Genomic DNA, 18,983 nt, shown 5'->3' on the forward strand with positions numbered 1-18,983 from the left:
AATAAAGAATGAAGGCGTTGGATGACGAGGATTCTATCATTTGGAATGTGAATCCAATTCAAGGAACATACTATGTATAAAATTAGGCTATGGATTGAGATTTGACCATCAACAGGGAGAGGACGCACCTTGGTGGTGGACTTAGTTATGAAAGATCCAAGGCCCGTCAAAATCAACCCTTTTCACTTGGTTGCCCCTAAAAAACGCAATTCTCACTTGGAACAATCTCCAAAGGAGAAGATGGGAAGGCCTTGGTTGATGCCCACTTTGTGAAGAGGCAGGAGAATCAATAAAACATCTACTCCTGAGCTATCATTTTTCTGGAGAAATTTAGAGTGCAATAGATAAGTTGTCCTCATGAAAAGTTAAGTGGACAGGGACCTCTTTGGAGAAAGCATTTATCAACTGGTTCTGTGACCCAAAAAAGAAAGTACTACCTCTGCCAACTCAGGTTTTATGGTCAATATAGTTAACCCAAAATATCGCTATCTTTGGGAACAAGAAATATAGTCCAACAAAGGCTTTCCATAGGCTCAAGACAAGTTTAGGGAAGGACTCAATGAAGCCTCGTCAAAAGCCTCCAAGACTCACGACATCGCTAAGGAGAAAACCAATGACAACTCAAGGGTTTTTTGATGGCGTTGCTAGAGGAAACCCAAGAAAACGTAAAGCAATAGGATGGATTGAAATGTTAGAAGGAAATGTGGCAAGCTTAAAGCTTGGTTTAGGGTCAACAACAAATAACCAAGCCAAGTTAATGGCAGCGAATACACTTATTCAAACGAAAAATGAGTGAGGTGTAATTGAAATACAAATTTCTGGGGACTAGAAGATTGTGATAGGATGGTTGATAGGTAAGCCACAGGTCCAAAACATCTATCAAGCAAGCTAGAGTTAGAGTGATCAAGGAGTTGAGTTAGAGTGATCAAGGAATTTTCCCACTCCTTCTAGAGCATTACGCTCGCACACGTTTTCCATAAAAAGAACACTAAGGTGACTCAACTAGGAAATGCTATTGTAGACTTGCAAGAAGGCGCATTATTAGATGAGCAGCAAGGAGCTTATTCCCCCAAATTATATTTTAAAGATCAAGCGAACCCTGAAGCTCTTAGGCCTAATAACAGTGAGGATCCATGCAGATAAATTACATGGTGAAATTAATCATCCAAGCTTTTCCTCATTTTTCAGAAAGTTGATAATAAAGTCGTCTCTCCTTTCTCTTTGGAAAAGGATGAGATCTAGATACAAGTCATTGTACGTTGTCTTTTATTGTAGCCTTTTTCTCACTATTGCTCCTAGTCAAGCTTTCGAACCATAAAAATATACTCTTTTTTTGAAATATAAAGGAGAAAAATTCTTCTTTAAAAAAAATTGTATCAAAAGAAAATTCTTGGAGCTAATAAGACCACTAATGATTTGAGGTTAAATGATGCCTTCTGATATGGGACGTAGAGACATGGGTCTAGGAGGATATCAAATTGTGAAAATTGTGGCATAAGACGTGAACCTTAAGGGAACATGTGACTGAGCACACTCAACTCATAAGAGAGATTTTTTTTAGATATGAGATCAAGTAGCAGATATCTTCACTAAAGCACTCAGCAAAAATAAATTTAAGAAGTTCAAATAATTGTTAGGAGTTATGCAAAACAAAATAAACATTAAAAAGGAGTGTTAGATGTTCTAACGGTTGTTTAGTCATCAAGGTTATGTTGTAAAACTATAAAGTCATATGACGAAATGAAAATAAAAAGTTAAGCGGTAAGTTAAATGCTATAGGATTATGGGAGATAATGGGCAATGATATTGGACCAACATTCGAAATAATGCCAAAATAGGATCAAACTTCAAAATAAAAAAATAAGCATATAAACACCATCCATATATATATATATATAGAGAGAGAGAGAGAGAGTATGTAATTACAAATTTGCAACAAAAGAGGAAGGGAACTTTCACATGATGTCGACATCGAGGAAATCCCATCTTTTGTTTATATTATGGGACTCTTGTCTTCAAAATAGACAAATTTGAGTACATGGAAACAAGCTTAATACAATTCACCATGGAGCAATTCGTCTTGACGACATTGGATGCAATATGTGATCGGCTTGCAGCATATCCCTCCTACAAAGTTTCAAAAGCAAATATCAAAACCCTGCTGAGATAATCCTTCAAAAAACATTCAAAAGATTTATCTTTCCCAAAAAAACATATATATCCGTTATCCAAAATGTATACAATATTTCTTCCCATGGCAGGATGCAATTATGAAAATACTATCCTAAAATAGGCATGTCAAATGAAATCCATAGAAAAATAGATGAGATCCATTTCACACTTGAAGTCAGTTTACAAGCAAAAGGGAACAGATGACATCATTATGAAGAACCCACCCTTAGACAAATCCACTTCAAAATAGCTCTCATTATTTGTCAAACCACTCTCTCCTTATCCATATTTGTCAATCCCCTCTCTCCTTGTCCAAAAGAAACCCAGAAATATTCTCCTAAACTAGGGTTTTGTATCCATTAACCACATCATTTATTGTGAAGGACACTTATATAAAACAATGACCAAACCAAGTAAACATAATGTCGCATTCATAAAATTCTAAAACATAATAATGATCTCACTATCCCCGATGTCAAATGATGCATGGATTTCATTCATTCTAAAACTTATAAAAACATCAACAAAAAGATGGGTGGAAAAATATTTGTCACCTCCCTACGCACAAAATGCAAAAATCAACAATAGGAATAAAAGCTTAGGAAGCTAGACCTTCACATGTGACTATTAAATATTCAACTTTGATGTTCTTGTTCATACACTTCCATGCCAAATCCAAGCCTAGGAGGAAGCTTCATGTATAACTTTTAAATGTTTCTTCATTTTCCAATTAACTTTGACCTTTTCTTTAGGTTGTTCAATATTTTTCATACCAAATCTTTAACTAGCTCAGCCTTGACCATGTAAGAACATTCTTGACGATCCTAATGATATGATTTGCAAATTACTACCATGTATTCCATTTTTTTACCCAAAATTAAAAACTTTTTTTTTCCCAACAAGAAAAACATATTTCCAAAAAAGAAATTGCATTTCTCTTCGCAAATGTCAACAAAGCACTTCTAAAATAAAAAAAGGTAATAATGAAATGAGAGAAAAAGTTCCCTAATATAACCCAATAAGCCTTTTGCTAAAAAAGCCTCTAAAGAAGACTAGAGATTATAAGAGAGTTTGCTAAGAAAACTAAACCCCATGTAATATCCCTTTCCAGGAATGTTTCTCAAACCCCAGCAAAATCTCAACCAGAAAAAAACGTACAAGTGGTATAGTAGCCGAGAAAATCACAGAGATATAATAACAGTAGTGCAACAACAATAATGTATATATGAAATATAAACAAATACTCAAGAAATGCTAAGCCATTTTATTATATTGAGTAGAAGAATGAGTACAGGAGGTGATCAAGAAGATGGCACCTCAACTTGCACAAGGCAAGTGAAGAAATACACTCAGACTAGCAAAGGAATGGCTTCTCTCTGAACTGTGTCCCAACTACTGGAAAATTGTCGTGTTGCTGTTGCTGCGGAAAATCAAATGAGGATTTGGGGCTGTTCCCCTCCTCAGAAAAGGTTGAAACTCTAGAATCGGACTCTACTCAAGAAACCCAGAAAAACCCAGAAAGCTTTTCTGAAATGGCCGACCTTCGAAAATCACCCCCTTGGGGATCTGCGCAGTCCCTCAATGCTCTGCGCTGCCACTGAAGAAACCCCTCCAGAACTCTGCCTAAAACTCTACCAAAAATCCTCCAATATGCAAGGGTTGGTCCCCTGCTCAATCATCCAGTACAGATCCTCCTACAAAACCCCAATCCAAAACTTCTGCCAGAAAGAACTGTGTCATCCCTCTCAGTGTTGCGCAGTCATCCAAGATGCTCAATCCTCCTGCCAAAATGCTAACTAAACTACTGCAAAAATACTAATGGAAATACCTTGCCCGAGCAGGCACTCGAAGTCCCCCGGTGCTAAGGGTGAGATCTCCGAACGGAGACACTCGATACACTAAACAGTGTTGCAGATTAGCTAAACAGCCAGTGTGCTCTGAGTCGAAGTGACTAGCTCAAATGCATATAATCGGATGATCAAAATGAAGAGGCTTCTCTCTCCTTTATAGCCTTTGCCTCTCTCAATCCCAAGGCCCACCTCCTCCAACGTAATTCCTTTCTTGCCACGTGTTTCTTCTTTTCTGCGCAGTCCCTCCAAGTGTCTGCGTGGGCTCCATCTCTGCGTCCCCCTTTGGCCCCCTTGGCTCCCCTTTAAGTCACAATGTTGGGCTACTAGGAAGTGACTTTTATTCTAAAAGTGAGTTATGTCCCCCTTTTCTCACCTTTTTATTTATAAATAACTATAGAAGGCAAAATTGAGCAAAATCAAATATTCCAATTAGCCATGGCTAATTAGGAATATTACAGTCTCCCCTGGCAAAATGTTGCTTGTCGTCAAGCAACTGAAGTGATGGATGCTGCAAGATTTTCTCACTCTCCCAAGTGGCATCCTCATCCGGCAAATTCTTCCACCTCACCAAGAATTCCCAGACCGTCTTGCTCCACAGCTGCCTCTCCCTGGTATCAATAATAGCCTCTGGCTGCAACACCAAATGTCCCTCATCATCCATGGGTGGTAGCTCGTCTGTCACTGTCACCTGCTGCCCCAATGCCTTCTTCAAGCGTGATACATGAAAAACGTTATGAATCTTGTTGCCTTGGGGCAGCTCCAACTCATATGCAACCTGTCCAATCCTACGTATCACCCTGTATGGCCCATAAAAGCGAGGCTTGAGCTTCTCAACCCCCTTCTGCTTCAGTGACGACTGTCGGTATGGCTGTAATCGTAGGTAGACCATGTCCCCTACCTCAAATTGTCTTTCCACCCGACCCCTATCGGCATACAGCTTCTGCTGGTTCTGCGTTGTAGCCATGTTATCCATGAGAGCTCGGAGAATATCCTAACTCTCTTGGATCCAAATCTTGGCTCTAGGAGCCTTGCTATCACCAAACATCACATCAGCGAAAGATAAAGGATAATACCCATATAAGGCACAGAATGGTGACATACCAATGGACATGTGATGTGTAGTGTTGTAGCAGTACTCCCCCAGATGCAGCCACTTCAGCCATGCTCGCTGCTGCCCACTGACATAGTTATGCAAGTAGCCCTCCAGCCACTTGTTAACTATCTCTGTCTGCCCATCCGTCTGTGGGTGATAACTAGTACTCGGTGTCAACTCCGTCCCCACCAACCGGAAAAGCTCCTGCCAAAACCCGCCCATGAAACAGCTGTCCCTGTCACTGACGATGGTCTTAGGAAGACCATGTAGCCTGAAGATCTCTCTGAAGAACAGCTCGGCCACCTGTGCTGTTGTATAGTGTGCGGATATGGCAAAAAAATGTGCGTACTTTGTCAGTCGATCAACGACGACAAAGATACAATCCTTGCCCTATACCATGGGCAACCCTGTGATGAAGTCCATCGAAATACTCTCCCATTTCCCCTCCAAAATGGGAAGAGGCTGCAATAATCCCGCGGGATGGCTCATCTCTCCCTTGTTCCTCTGGCAAACATCGCACTCCCGGATATGCTGGAGTACGTCCTCCTTGAGGCCCTTCCATGAGAACCTCTCTCTGATGGCCCTGTAGGTTTTGGTAAACCCCTGATGGCCTGCCAATGGTGAATCATGTGATGCCTGTAGTATCTTCTTCTTGAACTGAGACCCCTCAGTCAAAAAGATCCGGTCCCTGTAATAGATTATCTCATCGACCACCCTGTATCTGTCATCTGCCACCTGCGCATCCAGAACCTCACATGCAAACTTGTCCTTGGAGTACTCTACTAAGAGTCGAGCCCTCCAATCTGCATCCAAGCTCATAAGAGACAACGTGGCTGGTCTACGTGAAAGGGCATCTGCTACCACGTTGTTCTTACCCTTGACATACTCAATGTCAAAGTCATATGCTTGGATCTTACTGATCCACTTCTGCTGCCTCTCCTGTCGCTGCTTCTGCTCCAAAAAGAACTTGAGGCTATTGTGATCAGTCCTCACCCTAAGCCTGTTACCCACCAAATACTGTCGGTACTTGGCCAATGCATGCATGATGGCCAGCATCTCCTTGTCATATATAGAATACAACCTCTCATGCGAAAGGAGCTTCCGGCTCTCAAAGGCTATAGGGTGACCTCCCTGCATCAACACTGCGCCGATCCCCTCTCCTGATGCATCACACTCCAAAACAAATGGCTGCGTAAAATTCGGAATGCAAGCATTGGGCAGCTGCTCATAACCTCCTTGAGCCTATCAAAGGCTCACTATGCTGTATCTATCCAACTGAATGCCCCCTTCCTCGTCAAATCCGTCAGGGGTGCCGCAAGCTGTGAGAAACTCTTGACGAACTTCTGGTAGTAGGTGCAAATACCAATGAATCCTCAAAGTTCTGTCACGTTCCTCGGCTTCGGCCATTCTCTGATGGCCCTGATCTTCTCCTCGTGGACTCTCACTCCGTCCGCCCCTATAATGTGTCCCAAGTACAACATCTCCGTCAACCCAAACTCACACTTGGAGAGTTTGGCATAGAACTGCTGCTCCTGCAAGATGCGTAACACCGTCTCAATGCGCTGGAGATGTTCCTCCCAAGTCCTGTTGTAAATGAGGATATCGTCAAAGAATACCAACACAAACTTTCTCAAGTGACTGCAGAAGATGTGATTCATACAGGACTAAAATGTGACGAGGGCGTTGGTTAGCCCAAAGGGCATCACCAAGAACTCAAAGTGCCCATAGTGACACCTGAAGGCGGTCTTGGGAATGTCCTGCTCCCTCACGCGAATCTGATGGTACCCAGATCTCAAATCAATCTTTGAGAAGAACCGTGCTCCTCTCAACTCATCCATCAACTCGTTGATCCTGGGTATGAGGTACCTGTTCTTCAATGTCTTTTTGTTCAAGGCCCTGTAGTCAATGCACATTCTCAATGTGCCGTCCTTCTTCTTCACCAACACTATGGAAGAAGTGAAAGGACTCGTGCTCAGCCGAATGTGCCCAAGAGCCAGCAACTCCTGAATGGCCCGCTCAATCTCATCCCGATAGGCCTTGGGATGCCTATAAGGGGTAGTAATCACTGCTTGTATGCCCTGCTCAAGCTCAATGGTGTGCTCAAACCCCCGGTCCGGTGGCTGTCCTGGCAGAATCTCCCCAAACACTATGGCATACCGGTCAAGGATGGACTGTATCTCTGCATGTACTGTCTGCCCTGTAGTCCCTGCCTCTGATGCACGCAGCTCCACGACCCACTCTACATCCCCCTTCCGAAAGACTGCCTCCATCCGATGAGCCAAAACAGTCTGGGGCGGATATGTGTGCTGTCCCCATATCTTCTCATGCCTCCTTATCTTCTCATCATCCCACTCCATCTCTAGGGTCTTCCAATCTGTCGTGACCTTCCCTAGAGTGATAAGCCACTGAACACCCAGTATTATGTTGGTGTCTGAAATATCGACCACGAAAAAGTGGTCAGTCCATGTGTAGGTGCCCATCGTCACTGACAACTCTAGAACATAACGAGCACACATCATGGTCTGATCTCCTGGGACCAAGACTGAAAACCCATCGAAGCTCTTTGTTTGTATACCTCTCCGCTCGACCATCTGTGCATCGATGAAGTTGTGAGTTGCCCCACTGTCAACCAAAACTAATACTCGCTGGCCACGTACTATCCCTCGTACGCGTAGCGTTAGATACTTGGGAACTCCTCGCAATGCTGCAAGGGCCCCTCCGGTAGGTGCAAAAGATGCACCACCTGCTGCTGGCGATGGAGGTGGCAAAGGTCCCTGCACGGCATGACTATCTCCTGCCTCCACATAATCCTCATCATCCTCTTCCCCACTGCTCTCGGAGAAGATCTCAATAAAATGTGCTTTGCCAGCAACACATCTATGTCCTGGTGCCCATGGCTCCTGAGAGGTGAAGCACAACCGCTTCTTCTTTAGCTCCCTCCTGGCATCATCGTCAATCTGTGCTCGTCCTGCATTCCCCTTTGGAGGTGGAATCCTCACATCCTTCCCCTTAGACTGGAAAGTTTGTCTCTGGGGGTAAGGTATCCGAGTCCTGGGTAAGACATCCTGTAAGTCCCAGGTCCTGCTAATGGCGTTGTGGAGTGTGGCTGGTCCAGTGGATCGGACTAAACCCCGAAGTGGCTCTGCTATTCCCTCAACATACATATAGATCCTCCGTGCCGTGGATAGATCTGGCACCATCACTAAGACCCTCAAGAAATCTGCAATGTAGGTCTCTGGGCTCCCTGTCTGTTTGAGCCTCATCAGCTCAACAAAATGTTGCTTTGGATCCCTCCGATGAAATCGCTCCATCAATCTCCTGGTGAACTCGGCATATGTCGTCACTGTGGAGTGTCCGAGTGTAACCATCCCATGAAACCACCAATCCTGAGCCTCACCATCCAAATGCAATGTTGCCACCTTGATGGCCTCTGTCTCCGACATCTGGCTACGCTGGAAATAAATGTCAAGCTTCTCCACCCAAGATTTTGCCGAACTGTTTGATGAACCATCAAACGTAGGCAAGTGGAATCTACTCACTGCATGGTGGGTGTCACCATCATGGTAATGCCGGTACCCTCTGTGATGGTCGCGGGGTCTACTATCCCGCTGGAGCTGAACAAAGTCTCTGAATGAAAGAGCATCCCTGAACTCCTGCCCATAGGCCTGGTACTCTGCAAAATAATCGCCCATATGACCGGGCTCTGCCTCCTGCTAGGCTCCGGCCCCCGTGTCTGCTCCTAAGAAAGTGGGCATGGTAGAGCGTGTAGGGGCATGCGAGGCCACCTGCTGTGCAGTATCACGCTGCTCTGGCAAATGATGGGATGCACCCGATCCCTCACCAATCTGAAAAACCCGTGGGCTCTCACACTGTCTGGCCTCTACTGTCGTGAATCTCTGCCCCATCACCTCAATCTGCCTCAACAGATCCTGCACTGATTTGAGGAGCATATCCGCAAATCTCTTCCCATCCTCGTCTGCCATCTGATCCTTACTGTTCTGCGTCCACCACAGGCTCTTCCTGTTCTGCGTCCACCACCAGGACACAGTCTCCCTCTCCATAGGTGTTCTCCAACCTACGCCCAGTGTCTCTGTATCTCCTACCTCTATAACAGATGTAGGGTTTTTCCCCCAGTGTCATAGATTGCTAGCTCCACAGGCTGAGCCAGATCTATGCTATGATACCACCGTAATATCCCTTTCCAGGGATGTGTTTCTCAAACCCCAGCAAAATCTCAACCAGAAAAACGTACAAGTGGTATAGTAGCCGAGAAAATCACAGAGATATAATAACAGTAGTGCAACAACAATAATGTATATATGAAATATAAACAGATACTCAAGAAATGCAGCGAGAAATACTAAGCCATTTTATTATACTGAGTAGAAGAATGAGTACAGGAGGTGATCAGGAAGATGGCACCTCAACTTGCACAAGGCAAGTGAAGAAATACACTCAGAATAGCAAAGGAATGGCTTCTCTCTGAACTGCGTCCCAGCTGCTGGAAAACTGTCGTGCTGCTGCTGCTGCTGAAAATCAAATGAGGGTTTGGGGCTGTTCCCCTCCTCAGAAAAGGCTGAAACTCTGGAATCGGACTCTACTCAAGAAACCCAGAAAAACCCAGAAAGCTTTTCTGAAATGGCTGTTGAAATTTGGTACCGGAGGACAGGTGGTTCCCTTAGGCTTTGATCTTTGGCCTAGGGAAAAGTGTCCAAAAGAATTTAATTTTTCTCCTAAAGTGACTTTGCAAATTTTTTTTATAAAGTTAAATCTAATTTAAAAGTGACTTTAAGTGATAAAGTTATTAAATCTAATTTTAAAGTGACTTTTATAAAGTCAATGAAAAATTAGAAAGGAAAAGTGACTTTGGAAATAAATGACTAAGTGGGTCTTTATTAATCTCAGCCTTAGATCTCAATCTATTTCAGCCATTGGATTTAGGGATCACCCAAAAGTCACTTGGGGTTAGATTAAAGGAGGAAAATGAGGAAAAGGTCATTCATTCTTTCATGAGCAGATTGGGAGAAGGAGAGCAAGAGAGCAAGAGAGATTTCTGAGCAGGGAGGAGAAGGAGATAGCAGCTTGGCACACATTCCAAGGCAGCAGTTGAGCAGATTTGTACAGCTGGTTCAGCACACAGTGAAAGGCAGATTTTAGCACGACTTTCGAGGAGTGGTTTGCATAAAAATCGAGGAGCAGTTTGTTGATTTTTCTGCACGCAAAACGAGGGTCGTACAACGCATTTATTGCAGTCCGTACAGCGCATTTATTGATGGCCGTACAGCAGCATTTAATGCTGAAAGTGGGCACGAAAATCGAGGAGGACGTACAGCATTTATTGCTGTCCTGTTTGCTGTAATTTCCAGTTTGCTGTGAGGCATGGGAAAAGAGATAAGTTGTAAATTTGCTTGCTGATTTTTTGCTGAATATTTCTCACTGTGAAAAAGGCAATTTTCAGAAATAAAGAAGAGCTCTCACACTGGTTTTCCCCAAGAGTTGTAGGGGGTTTTTCCAGGGTCAAGTTGACCAAAAATCTCAGTGTTTAAATGTGTTTTAATGGCTGTTTATTACTGCTGATTTTTTATTTCTGCAATTTCAGCGTTCTGTAAAATTTCCAGAATTTGTGTTTTCAGCAAATTTATTTTTTCCAGCTTGTTAAATGTATGGTTATGGGAAAGGGTATTTAACTATATGGGAGAAATAAGGAGAAACTGAAAACCGGGGTGGGAAATGAGAAATTCCTACATGGTATCAGAGCTTCAGTGCTGAAGCGCAGTTTGGGATAGCAAAAAGAAAAATTACAGCTGCTGATTTTTCACTCAGAAAATTCCAGCAAGCTGATTTTTTCATAAACAGCAGTTTTATCTTTACTACAGCAGTGCTATTTTTCAGTTTTAGGACAGCAGGATGTCATTGGGATTGAGGGTGGAGGATAGGTTGGATGGGCATACAAATTACAGCGTTTGGAAGGAGAGAATGCAGAGTATCTTTGAGGAGGCAGAAGTCTGGGATATCATGGTGCATACCACACAAAACCCTGTTGTTGTGCCTACTGATGCTACTCAGTTGACAGCTTATAATAAAAAGAACAACAAGGGTAAGAGGTTGATTCTAGACGGAATCAAAGACCATTGCATTCCTCATGTGAGAGGAAAGAGCAATACCCATGAGTTGTGGACAGCATTGTCCAATCTCTACTAGAGTACCAATGAGAACCGGAAGATGGTCCTGAAGGAGAAGCTGAAGAACATTAAGATGGGTAATGATAGTGCAGCTGGATATCTCACAAAGATTACTAATGTGAAAGATGAGTTGGCAGCGATTGGAGAGGCCATTCCACCCACTGAGTTGGTGCGGATTGCAGTGAATGGCCTCCCCCGTTCATGGTTGAACTTTGTTGATGGGTTTTGTGCACGTGAGACCCTTCCCACATGGGAGAGGTTTTGGGATGATTGCATTCAGACAGAGATCAGGAAAAGTCAGCTTGGGGCAGCCAAGCCAGTTGAGCAGGATGAGGATGTAGCACTGGTGGCAGGAGGCAAGAAAGGCAAAGGGAAGAAGCAGGCTTCCACAAGCAGTGGTGGGGGCAAAGGCAAAGGTAAAGGTAAACAGGGGAACATATAGAAGGACTATTCCAAGGTGAAGTGTTGGAATTGTCAAAAGATGGGACACTATGCAGTTGTGTGTCCGGAGAAGAAGAAGAAGGGGAAGAACCAGGACGTGGCAGCTTCAGCAGAGATTGAGGACTTTGCAGGTCGTTTTGACCGAGAGTTTGCGTTCACTATGTGTGAGTCCTCTAGTGCAGGATCACCTGCCACACAGGTTCAGAGGGAACATGCTTTTCCCTCGATTAGCAGAGCATCTTCAGGTATCTGGTATGTGGACAGTGGGGCTTCACGTCACATGACAGGAGTCCGTGAGTACTTCTCAGAGCTTTCAGAGAGTGGCACTGATATAGAGGTAGTACTCGGTGATGACAGAGTTGTTAGAGTAGTCGGGGTGGGGACACTGACATTTCAGAGGGAGTCCAAACCTCCCTTGAAAGTGTCAAACGTTCTTTATGTGCCAGGGATGAGGAAGAACCTCATATCTGTCTCAGCTTTGGAGGACAGAGGATATGAGGTACTGTTCAGGGGAGGACAGGTGTTGATGTATCCCAGGGGCACTCCAGCTGATTCAGCTAGAGTGATAGGTGTACGCCATGCAAAGGTGTACAAGTTTGCATTCCAGCCCCTTTTGGCATTGAGCAGTAATACCGACAGCAGAGCTAGCAGTTCTAAGCTGTTTGAGATTTGGCACCGCAGGATGGGACATACGTATCATGGAGCGTTGAGGACATTGCGGGAGATCACTACAGGTGTGCCAGATTTCAGTACTGATCACTTTGATACTTGCAGAGGTTGTGCGATGGGCAAGTTTGCCAAATCCCCTTTTCCCAGCAATGACAGCAGAGCGACTGGGATACTTGATTTGATTCATTCCGATGTGAGCGGTCGGATGTCTCATGTTTCCTTGAGTGGATATGAGTACTATGTTTTATTCATTGATGATCACTCCAGGAGGACCTGGATTTATTTTTTGAAGACCAAGAGTGAGGTCTTCAAGCGGTTTCAGGAGTCAGAGCTCTTGTGGAGACACAGACAGGTCGAAAGATCAAGTCCCTGAGGTCGGACAATGGAGGAGAGTACACCCTTGGAGAGTTTGTTGACTATTGTGTGGAGGCAGGCATTAGGAGGGAGTTCACTGTTCCTTACAACCCCCAGCAGAACGGGGTTGCGGAGAGGAAGAACAGATCCATCATAGGGGCTGCCAAAGCCATGTTACATGATCAGGGGTTGCCATTGTTCTTGTGGGCAGAGACCTGCAACACAGCTGTTTACTTGCAGAACAGGAGTGCGCATCGTGCCTTGGGGCACATGACTCCGGAGGAAGCTTTCTCTGGGAAGAAGCCTAATATTGGTCATCTTCATATCTTTGGATGCATTACATACTCCTATATACCCAAGGAGAAGAGGACCAAACTAGAGCCCACCGCAGAGAAGGGTATCTTTGTGGGCTACAGTGAGACCTCAAAGGCCTTTCGAATTTACATTCCTGCACAGAGGAGAGTTGTTGTCAGACGGGATGTAAAGTTCGAGGAGGACAGGGCCTTTAGGAGGTCATGGGAGTTAGAGTATCTGGATCAGCCAGACCCTCAGCAGCAGTTGAGTCAGTCGCAGGGATCTAGTGGGCAGGGATCAGGAGGTACATCTATGAGGATGTCAGGTCCGTCAGTGAGCAGTGGCTCACCGAGCCAGAGGGGTGGTGCTCCGGGCAGCATGTAGAGTAGTTCACAGAGCAGTTCACTAGGGAGTCCACTAATGGACAGTTCACACGGTACCTCAGCTTCTACAGGTTCAGGTGCAGGCAGGAGGACAGCAAATAGACAGTCAGGAGTTCAGGCTCCTGATGATGATGAGGAGGAGGAGTTTCATTCTCCGGTGGGAGAAGTGCGCTCAGGGAAGAGGAAGCCCAAGTGGCTTTAGGACACCTTGAGAGATGCCTCATCTATTGCTGAGCCGAAGAGGCCGGTCAGAGAGAGTAGACCACCTGAGAGGTTTTGTAGCTATATGGCGATGGTTACCAGCATCCTTGACTCTGAGCCTTCTAGCTATGAGGAGGCCGCTAGCCAGCAGGTCTGGAGAGAGGCCATGCAGGAGGAGTATTCTTCTATCATGAAGAATGATGTTTGGGAGGTGGTGCCGAGGCCTGAGGGCAAATCTGTGGTTACTTCCAGATGGCTTTACAAGGTAAAGCATGCTGCAGATGGCAGCATTGAGAAATTCAAAGCAAGGTTTGTGGCTAGAGGGTTCTCCCAGGTAGAGGGAGTTGATTATGAGGAGACCTTCGCTCCCGTGGCTCGATATACTTCGATCCGCTCCATTATATCGATAGCAGCAGAGATGGGTTGGAAGATCCACCAGATGGATGTGAAGACTGCATTCTCAATGGCTTCATACAGGAGGAGGTGTACATTGAGCAGCCACAGGGCTTTGAGGTGCATGGGAAAGAGTCCCATGTGTGCAGTCTGAAGAAGGCCCTTTATGGCCTGAAGCAAGCTCCCAGAGCTTGGTATTCCAGGATAGATACATACTTGTAGGGGATGGGTTTCACAAAGAGTGAGGCAGATCTGAACCTTTACTTTATTGTGATAGGTGAGGAGCCTCTCATTCTGGTGTTGTATGTGGATGACTTGGTCATTACAGGTGCAGAGAGACTCATAGAGCACTGCAAGAGAGATCTTGCGACGGAGTTTGAGATGAAGGACATCGGCTTGATGCATTACTTTTTGGGCTTGGAGGTGTGGCAGGAGGAGGGGCATTTCTTCCTGGGGCAGGGGAAGTATATTGTGGACATCCTTAGCAGATTCCACATGGAGGATTGTAGACCCATGTCGACACCGATGATCACCAACTGGAAGAAGCTTCATGCTTCGAATTCCGAGTTGGTGGATCCCACATTGTACAGGCAGCTGATTGGTTCCTTGATGTATTTGGTCAACACTAGACCAGATATTTGTTTTGCAGTCAACACGATGAGTCAGTTTATGTGTGAGCCTAGGAAGGTTCACTGGGTGGCTGCAAAACACATTTTGCGGTACTTGCAGGGGACAGTGGATTATGGTCTGGACTATAGGCAGGGAGATGGAATGAGATTGGCAGGATACACTGATTCTGATTGGGCAGGTTGTGCTTATGATAGGAAGAGCACTTCAGGGCGCTGTTTTGGGTTGGGTTCAGCAATAGTGTCATGGTTCAGCCGGAAGCAGCAGTCAGTAGCACTGAGTTCAGCGGAAGCAGAGTATATGGCAGCCAGTCTAGCTAGTTGTGAGGCTATCTAGCTTCGCAAGATGTTGTTTGGCTTATTTGGTCAACCGTTGAGACCTTCAGTGATTTACTGTGATAATTAGAGTTGCATTAAACTCACGGAGAATCCAGTATTTCATGACAGGTCAAAGCATATCAGGATCAGATATCATTTCATCAGAGACTATGTTCAAAAGGGAGCTGTGAAGCTTGAGTATATTTCCACTGATGAGTAGGTTGCAGATATTCTTACCAAAGCCTTACCACAGGGCAAGCATGTCTACTTCAGAGACAAGATGGGTGTGGTGAGGAACACCTTCCTCGGTAAGAGGGAGTGTTGAAATTTGGTACCAGAGGACAGGTGGTTCCCTTAGGCTTTGATCTTTGGCCTAGGGAAAAGTGTCCAAAAGAATTTAATTTTTCTCCTAAAGTGACTTTGTAATTTTTTTTATAAAGTTAAATCTAATTTAAAAGTGACTTTAAGTGATAAAGTTATTAAGTCTAATTTTAAAGTGACTTTTATAAAGTCAATGTAAACTTAGAAAGGAAAAGTGACTTTGGAAATAAATGACTAAGTGGGTCTTTATTAAAGTGGGGTGAATTAAAAAATAAAAAGTGAGATTTAAATGAGCATTTAATATCAGTCTTAGATCTCAATCTATTTCAGCCATTGGATTTAGGGATCACCCAAAAGTCACTTTGATCACCCAAAAGTCAATTGGGATTAGATTAAAGGAGGAAAAGGAGGAAAAGGTCATTGACTTTTTCATGAGCAGATTGGGAGAAGGAGAGCAAGAGAGCAAGAGAGATTTCTGAGCAGGGAGGAGAAGGAGACAGCAGCTTGGCACACATTCCAAGGCAGCAGTTGAGCAGATTTGTACGGCTGGTTCAGCACACAGTGAAAGGCAGATTTTGGCACGACTTTCGAGGAGTGGTTTGCACAAAAATCGAGGAGCAGTTTGTTGATTTTTCTGCACGCAAAATGAGGGTCGTACAACGCATTTATTGCAGTCCGTACAGCGCATTTAATGCTAGCCGTACAACAACATTTAATGCTGAAAGTGGGCACAAAAATTGAGGAGGCCGTACAGCATTTATTGCTGTCCTGTTTGCTGTAATTTCCAGTTTGCTGTGAGGCATGGGAAAAGAGATAAGTTGTAAATTTGCTTGCTGATTTTTTGCTGAATATTTCTCACTGTGAAAAAGGCAATTTTCAGAAATAAAAAAGAGCTCTCAAACTGGTTTTCCCCAAGAGTTGTAGGGGGTTTTTCTAGGGTCAAGTTGACCAAAAATCTCAGTGTTTAAATGTGTTTTAATGGCTGTTTATTACTGCTGATTTTTTATTTCTGCAATTTCAGCATTCTGTAAAATTTTCAGAATTTGTGTTTTCAGCAAATTTATTTTTTCCAGCTTGTTAAATGTATGGTTATGGGAAAGGGCATTTAACTATATGGGAGAAATAAGGAGAAACTGAAAACCGGGGTGGGAAATGAGAAATTTCTACAATGGCCAACCTCTGAAAATCACCCCCTTGGGGATCTGCGCAGTTCCTCAATGCTTTGCGCTGCCACTGAAGAAACCCCTCCAGAACTCTGCCTGAAACTCTGCCAAAAATCCTCCAATATGCAAGGGTTGGTCCCCTGCTCAATCACCCAGCACAAATCCTCCTGCAAAACCCCAATCCAAAACTCCTGCCAGAAAGAACTGCGTCATCCCTCTCAGTGCTGCGCAGTCATCCAAGATGCTCAATCCTCCTGCCAAAATGCTGCTGAAACTACTGCAAAAATACTGATGGAAATACCTTGCCCGAGCAGGCACTCGAAGTCCCCTGGGGCTAAGGGTGAGATCTCCGAACGGAGACACTCGATGCACTAAACAGTGCTGCAGACTAGCTAAACAGCCAGCGTGCTCTAAGTCGAAGTGACTAGCTCAAATGCACATAATCGGATGATCAAAATGAGGAGGCTTCTCTCTCCTTTATAGCCTTTGCCTCTCTCAATCCCAAGGCCCACCTCCTCCAACGTAATTCCTTTCTTGCCACGTGTTTCTTCTCTTTTGCGCAGTCCCTCCAAGTGTCTGCGTGGGCTCCATCTCTGCGTCCCCCTTTGGCCCCCTTGGCTCCCCTTTAAGTCACAACGTTGTGCTACTAGAAAGTTACTTTTATTCTAAAAGTGAGTTATGTCCCCCTTTTCTCACATTTTTATTTATAAATAACTATAGAAGGCAAAATTGAGCAAAATCGAATATTCCAATTAGCCATGGCTAATTAGGAATATTACACCCCAAGTGAATCCAGGTTATCCTTGGAAGTAAACAATGCACATCACAAATTTAAAAAATTAATAGTATTATCACTCGTTTTATAGGAGAAATGAAGCTTATGTTGGTGAAATCTTTTCACTACTCTTGTGATTTTTATCACAAAGGTAGGTTTTACAAGTTGATGGAGTTTTGGATGGCTTAAGAGTTATGGTTTCACTTGATATCTTGGTTGATAGTTGATGACATTGTTGACCACCGGAGTGGCACCTGATGATTATATGAAAACTCCATGCCCAAGGATGATCCAAATGACACTTGTACCATCAGATATCATCAGTCAACAGACTTTTTAAATTCTACTTCTACTTCTCATCATTTTCTCTTATACCCAGATTCCACGCCCTATGGAGAATTGTAATAAGTGATGCCACTAATGATGAGTTTTGAGACTGTAACAGGCCTAGGTAGCCTAGAACCTTGCCAACAAGCGAGTATTACTTTGGGAGGTTTTTTTTTCACTTGGTTAATTATGATCTCCCTACCAAGAGTTAATAATTAATTGAGTTTTTTCCTCCAAATTTACCCCAAAGCTAGAGTACGGCTTGAGGGTGAGGCCTTGAGTGAGTCCTAGTGTTTAGAGTCAATGTATATTACCATATTAGATCACACAAAAAAATTGTGGAATTTGGTTAAGTCTAGGTAGTCACTTTTTATTTTTTTAGATTTCCCACAAGTCAAAAATCGCAATAAAAATTGTATATGTAATGTAATAAGTGTTGTCTAGAGAAGTTGTATGGGGTATGAGTAATAAAAATTACACCTCTCACCCACAACTTTCTACTATGACACATATTGAGGGGTTAATAATGTGTTATGGACCCTCAAACCCCACATTTCCTAAGTTTAGTGAAAATTGTGGCATTCAATTAGGCTAGAATTATATAAAATAAAGAGAAATAAATTATTCCATGTGACAGAATGACGTGGAAATGACTTGGAAATTATCCTAAGTCAAAGAGTTGAGTCAAGGGACATGTGGAGGATGACTGAGCACACTGCATCATAAATACACCATTATTTCATAAAATCGAATTTCCCAGAGATAAAGCAACAGTTTCACATGTGAAAAATCGAATTTATTAGAGTTCATGCACTTAAGGAATATTCTATGGATTTTTTGGACTGAAGATTATGTGGGGCCTCATCTCACAGTTAGCTCGAGTGCTTCTACACTTAACACTTCAATGTGGAGGACTACGAATTTCCCATGGAGGAATCACGCAGTTCCTGGGGACCTACGCAGAGCTACCTTGGGATCATCTACAAATGTGGCATCACTTAGTTCAAGTTTGCATTGGTTGACTGGAGTTATCACGGTACTTGGATTCACTCATGGATGAGTTTACTATGCCATATATGGAATTCGATTTCCCTTGAGGTGCACATATGGAATTTGATTTTGCTCTAGTGTCTCTATCTTCTCCACATCGAACTTGACTTATCTTTCCTTGGGATTTGCTCCAAGTTCAGTTCTCACATGCATTCTTCCTTGGGATTTTCTCCCAACTCTCTATATAATAGAGCCATGGGCTCTCATATTGTATCATGTTATGAGTTATTGGGCTTGAGGAGACTCTGTTTGTTTGTACTTGCATATTCTTAATATAATCAAGACTTTGGGGATACATGGCTTATGTTCTCTTGGCATTATAAACGGAATTTTTTTCATACTATTGCTTTTATGTTCATTTCATTTTGCAT

General features: G+C 43.7%; 1 protein-coding gene across 2 annotated transcripts in view; it reads right to left on the reverse strand.

Moving 5' to 3' along the window:
* Positions 1-1,846: 1,846 nt before the first annotated feature.
* The window catches only part of LOC149167792 (N2,N2-dimethylguanosine tRNA methyltransferase), a 134,035-nt gene continuing 116,898 nt past the window's right edge, over positions 1,847-18,983 (reverse strand). For both annotated transcript variants that reach the window (XM_089433158.1, XM_089433159.1), the window contains one exon: positions 1,847-2,127. In XM_089433158.1, the coding sequence (XP_089289284.1) occupies positions 2,061-2,127 (67 nt within the window). In that variant the 3' untranslated portion in view covers positions 1,847-2,060. The remainder of the gene's footprint in view (positions 2,128-18,983) is intronic.

The sequence above is a fragment of the Pinus tabuliformis genome, chromosome 5_1 (assembly GCF_031772625.1).
Source record: "Pinus tabuliformis cultivar Carrire ecotype Pingquan chromosome 5_1, CPIR1, whole genome shotgun sequence".
Lineage (NCBI taxonomy): Eukaryota > Viridiplantae > Streptophyta > Pinopsida > Pinales > Pinaceae > Pinus > Pinus tabuliformis.